This window comes from Pleurodeles waltl, chromosome 6, assembly GCF_031143425.1.
Source record: "Pleurodeles waltl isolate 20211129_DDA chromosome 6, aPleWal1.hap1.20221129, whole genome shotgun sequence".
NCBI classification, from domain to species: Eukaryota; Metazoa; Chordata; class Amphibia; order Caudata; family Salamandridae; genus Pleurodeles; species Pleurodeles waltl.
This window is the reverse complement of record NC_090445.1, coordinates 1,051,901,558-1,051,907,557: the sequence shown is the minus strand read 5'-3', so window position 1 is coordinate 1,051,907,557 and position 6,000 is coordinate 1,051,901,558. Positions and strand designations below refer to the sequence as shown.

At 41.5% G+C, this 6,000-nt stretch overlaps 1 protein-coding gene across 4 annotated transcripts in view; it reads left to right on the top strand.

Moving 5' to 3' along the window:
* Positions 1-232: 232 nt before the first annotated feature.
* The window catches only part of CHD5 (chromodomain helicase DNA binding protein 5), a 981,350-nt gene continuing 975,582 nt past the window's right edge, over positions 233-6,000 (top strand). For all 4 annotated transcript variants that reach the window (XM_069239999.1, XM_069239998.1, XM_069239997.1 and 1 more), the window contains exon 1: positions 233-592. In XM_069239999.1, coding sequence (XP_069096100.1) covers positions 526-592 — 67 coding nt within the window. In that variant the 5' untranslated portion in view covers positions 233-525. The remainder of the gene's footprint in view (positions 593-6,000) is intronic.

Below are 6,000 nucleotides of genomic sequence, written 5' to 3'. Positions count from 1 at the left end.
CCAGCATGCAAAACGCGGCGCATCTGATTTGTGCAGCTGCTAAATAAAAATTATCTCATTATGAAACATGCATCCTAATTCCGTCCCTGCATCCACCTGTCACTGCACCAACCAGCTGCTAACTTGGTCACCTCTGGCACCACCACTAACTAGTGGTGCCCAAAATTATGGGATGGGGTTTCCATAGTAACCAGACTGGACGTCACAATCTGGGCATGTGTATTCCATTTTTGTCTCTCTCTCTCTCTTTATTTCCAGGCTGAAGGATTTGGGCTGAGTAACGGAGGCAGGAGAGTGGAAGAGCGAGGAGGGATTTTTCCCATTAACAAATACACATATAGAAACATATGTTTACATGAAAGCAGAGGGCAGCCATCTTCCTTAAACACCTCTCTCTCTATGTACAGTTGATCCATGTGCATAGTATGCAGCGCAGCCTGGCTAACCAAGGGTTAACGTTGTGAAGCTTCGGACAGAAAATACAACGGAGCTCCTGGTGGGAGACTTCTCGGCAGTGCCCGAAGCATGCGCGGGCCCTTGGGAGATGAGGAGGAGGACACAGTGGACGAGATGGAGAACGAGGAACTGTCAGGTAAGAGATGTGCCCACAGTCCGGGGAGGTGGGGGCGGGGGTGGGGGTGCCCAGCTCTGATTGTGCGGGAAGAAAAGTGCAAACCGGTTGGTTACCTCGTCCCCATCTTCACAGTCGAGGGAGATGGTGCGAGGGGGGCCGGACAGCTTTCTTAAGGTTTGTTCTGCGGTGTAAAGTTTTGAGAGCTTGGTAAAGCACGGGCACTTCCTTGGAAATGCAGACAAAGCAGTGTCTCTGTGTTCTTGGCCACCAGGGGCAAGTGAGCAGGTACAATACAATGGAAGCAAACCTCATCTGCATGAAGCATGGCTACGTCTGGGCAATTAGGCTCATTTGCGTAAATTATACTCTCATTCGCGACATGCCCTCTTGCGAGGGGTCCGCGCCCTTTGGCATGATTCTGCCCCGGGCAAATCAATATGCCGAAGAAAAATGGCTGTGATCCTCTTTTTGTTATTTTGATGTAAAATCACATATCATGTCAAAATGGGCTTTGTGTCTTTTGCCTTGTAATTGGTTTGTTTTCTAATGTATCGCGCTCATCCTACAGACTTTGGCTATTTTGCTGGTGTCAGTATATGTTTGAGTGACGAGCAGAGCAGAGCTGCTGCATTACTCATAATAATTGATCCATTTATTCAGTACTACTTTTTTGAGCGCCCTTTTGTGTTTTCATTCTCGTCAGTTCTCGTAAAATCTTCAGAACTGTGTGAACATTAAACAGAAAATTCCACTTTTTATGCGATTCATATAACTTGCTTCGAACCCATATGGACTTGTTCGGACTTTCTTTGTAATATAGCCTCTTGTGTACGGAATAGAGACGTGAATATTATGTGTTAATTTGGCTCCTCTTTGCTAGCCTCATTCTCTGTAACTCGCCTTGAAGCCAATGTAGTGCCATCTCGACAGTAGGATGCAGGTGTAAGTTGACAATGCACACGGCTTTACTTGATGCTAGAGCTGTACCACAGTACCCGTGTCACTTAAAGCGTTCTATGGCTGCAACAAGGTGGATCCGCAACACAAAGCTTGTATTGTGACGTCACTGCAGTGGGTGGAGCTAGAGACCCGCCAGCCGTATAATGGCTCCGTGGCTGCCTTTCATGATCTGCGTTGGGATCTGAAGGAAGTGTGCAATTGGCTGCCTCTAAGTGGGGCCGTGATCCAAAGCGTTTCTGATTGGTTGCCTCCTTCCGTTTCTCAAAGCCAGGGGACCTGGGTGGGATGCAGATAATATTAACACAAGCCGTACTTTGGGTGAATCAGCTCGGCTTCTCCTAGGAGCAATAAGACCCAGATTTGCTATGGCGTGTCGCTTATTATTTTGTGGATGCTTTCCTCAGTTTTTAAGTCTGGGGCTGTACCTCTTCTGCCTTTTTCCAATTTCAATCACTGTCATGAACTAGGCGTTGGTGAATAAAATTAGATGAACTTTTACTTGTCCTCAAATGCCAACTCGTGTCCGATTTTCTTTTTTACTCTTTTAACGAGCTAAAAAGCAGTTGCCTGGTTAAAATAGAGCTTTTCGCAATTACAGACCAACACATACCTTCAAAAATGTAACTTAACTTTTGATATTTCAGGTCGATGCAAGTGCCCAGAATGAATTTCAAAAAGCCTTTGTCTGACACTGAAACTGGCATTCCTGGCGTTTTCACTTACTTTAATTTAAAGAACAATAATATCAGAAACTTGAAAGACAAGTAACTTTACTTTGTGCAGTTTGGTTGATTAAAGGGAGCGTGTTTTATTTTGGCCCAGACACTCTGCACGTGTTCCGAAATTGCACTTTTCTTCAGTAGCTAGCAAGAAAGCCGTGTGCCCTGGTACAAGCACAGAATATACCCCCACCCGTTGACTAATGTTGGTTTAGTAAAATACAGCATTTACAGGGTTCAATGGGCCCTTCAGGAATCTGGCCCCTGCTTTGCCTGCTATTTTTTTTATTAGAGCAGGGCTTTTCCAATCACCGAGTAGTAAAATCGGTCGGGTTTTCAAAGTGAGCCTAAAGTATGCAAAACTTCTCCAATTGACGTTCACGATATGCTTTCCCTCGCAAGCATAATCATCTCGGATAGTTCCAAAACCTGTAGGATTTTACTGTTTTCAATAGTTAAGCAAAGTTTTACTCTATATAACTTCATATTTACCATGACGATATATATGTTTTCAAGGTACGTAGGTATGAAGTTAATAATAGTAATTCTATACCTGCCCACTTGCACTTACCTTCTTGATATTTTGGTCCTCTATATGTTTGGCACTATATTCTGTCCACAATTGTTTTAGTCGCATCATCAACATCACTAGAATTACTGAACACTAAACTCCCAAATCAATTAATGAAAAGAAGATTTTCTTAATAAATTTGACACCAAAAGGACACAATTTTAAACAGGGATTAAGAGTTAGCAATTTGCAAAAGAAAAACAAAAAAAACCCACAGAAGAAATGTAGAAAGCCAAAATCAATGTTTGTGATTGGTTCCTAGGCAACTTTTCAGGTTGGTCATGCTGATACCAGACCTAGCACTCCACCCTGCCCATTAGTTTTACCTTTTGACATAGTCATTTTTCTGGAAGTGACCATTCTACAGTGGGGCAAGACATAATGCTGTTGTTGCTGAGGACTCAATGATGTCAGATATGTAGAATTTAGGGGCCACCTAAAGACTTGTTTTTTGATGTCAAAAGGTCCAAGCAGACTAAACATGAAAACTGTGCATAAGAAGTCTTTTTGACACCTGGGTCAGTTTGCCACCTTTTTTCCACTTTCTGATTTTATGTTTAGACTTAGCCACATTTTTGGAGCTTGATGTCCTCTAGTGGGCAAAGCTGGAAGCCGAAGCTAGGCTGAGCTCCACAGGTTCATATACCTTCGGTGAAAAGTCTTGGTGAAGCAATGGGTATTGTGGTAAAAAGTTCATAGGGGGGGCAATCCAGGGCATTTCCCCCTCTTAGACTGTATCTTACCGTAGCAGCCTCAGAATTTTTTCCAGATTGTACAGAAGTCACAAAATGTTGAGTCTTGTTCAGGCAGAAATTGCACACATTCTTTCTCAGGGCTGCCACCACTTTTACATCTCCAGTTTTTCTGGGGCATCCAAGTCATACATCCAAGGGAGAGATAGACATCTCTCACCCTACATCTTTTGAGGGACAGTCAAAGTCTAGTAATTCCTGGCCTGCTAATTCTTTGTTCATATTTGGCCCTTATGCATAGAACTTCCTTGTGGAGAACAGAGGCCAGCCTCCCTGACTTTCCAAGACCAGTTTCCACAGCTTTTGGTACAGTACAATGCTGTATAAAGGTACAAAATTGTCTCCCAAGCAGAAAATAATCAGTCTTCCATTTTTGCAGGAGTTTTTTTCTGATATCTGGCACAGTGACCCTGAAAGCCTTATATAAATGGGTTTTCTGGATGGCAGAATACTGTTTCAGCTGAAGAAGCTGCAACCATTTTCCGCACAAGCCTCCTACAATAAGGCGTTCCCTTCTCCCCACCAGGGACAAAACCAGCTAAAACATGTCCTGTTCTACCAAACCCAGAAGGAGTGGGCATAGCCTGACTGGGAATAGCACAGCTTCAAAATCAGACCCACACTACACTCTTCCTAAAGGATCCAAAGTAACTTGAATGTTCCTGCTGTGTTTTGATGCTACCATTCGGTGTCCTCTTCTTTCGCCTCCCTCATTCTTCTCAGATAAGTGCTGGTAGACGTTCCTGTGAGAAAACTCATCTGTCGTCCTGCCAAGGTTCTTATAGCTAGGAAGTGTCCCCTGATTTCCCTTTGTTCTTAAGCAGGTCATGGCCATTTGCACCTATGCTGCATTTTGCAGTACGTTTAGTAGTACTTGAATGTTACTACAAACGTACTGCAAAATGCTATTCACAAACCAACAAGTGCGAATCTCCACTTCCACCTCCCCTATCTTTTCCATTGGAAGAGCCTGACACATGTAAGTTTACTACTTAGTAGTAAGTGTGGAAAGAACCAGAGGGAGTGGCTGAATAAAGTGTTTATTTACTACTACATTGAAGAGGTTTAGGGGAGAGTAAGGAGGGGTTTAGGGAGGGATTTAGAGGAGGACATGCACCCACCCACAAAAGTGCAAGCCCATTGTTGTTCACAAACTACAATTCTAAAGTTACTACAGCCATAAGGGAACAAAATCAGTAGGGCTTTGAGAACCTCCTTTGGTAAAGTATAGGGAAAAAAAGTTTATTAAACTTTACAATCAGTTAGTAAAATAGTTTTATGATAAATATTAATACAAATTCTTTGTATACATCTTTTTTAAATGCAGAACAACATACAAATGCTACAGCACTACTGATATACTTTTGAATTAAATCTTTAAATAATTTAAATATATTACTTTAAATGCAAATACTTTTCTGAAGTTTAAATAAAAAAATAAATTCCCACTTAAAGTGAATAATACACTTTTGTTTATTATGTATGAATAATTATTAAAATGATGCATATAATTAGTTAGAAATTATTTCATTATTGCTTATTATAAATTAATCTTAGCTTAATTTAGAAATTCAGAAAGATTATGAAACTACTTGATAGTTACATAATAAATATGTGTTTAAAGAATATTTTTAACATTAATTATTTTAACTCTCTTAAATAATGTAACTTAATGTAACATTATCTCCTTTGGGGTTTTATTGCAAGTCACTACCTTCCTTTTTTTCTATGGCAGAGTGTTGCAGTACCAGTGTTTACCATGTGAGGTGCTCGACTTACTACTGGTTCTTTTTAGCAGTAGTAATTTCCAAAAATCAGTATGGAAATTACTCACAAGTGTGAGCTACCTTCCTGAATAGCCCCCCCCCCCTAACGTCACTGCAAAAAGGAAAGAGTCTGGTCTAGTTTATGGGGCTGCCTTGTCTAGGCAGCAGCAATAAGCATTTTCAGAAAGCATCTTTATTAGGTTTATAGCAAAAATCTACGTTTGACAAGGCCACACCGTAGACCACATATGATATTTGACATTTATGCCACTTTTGTAGTTTTAGCATATTTTTAAGGATGAGGCCCCAGCTAAAAGTCAAATAAACCAATTGGAGTTAGCCAATTATTGTCCATTTAGTTGGGGTTCAAGCACCAGCAGAGAGTTGTTTTAGCAACCTCCCAGAGCCCAGAGTGAAAATACCAGCAAAAAAGTAGGTAAATCATACAAAAGATGTGTTTCCTACAGTCCCCAACTTTCAACTTGTAATGTCCAGTAAACATGCAATTCAGTTTCAATTTCAATTCAAATCAATGATTTTAACACTTTTACTCGGGCCGGGGGGCATTGAACTGCAGCCCCCAGAAACCTTTGCGGCAGGGAGCCTCTGATGCCCTTGAACTCACACCAGTAGGCGCTTATAGCCGCACTTGCGGCCC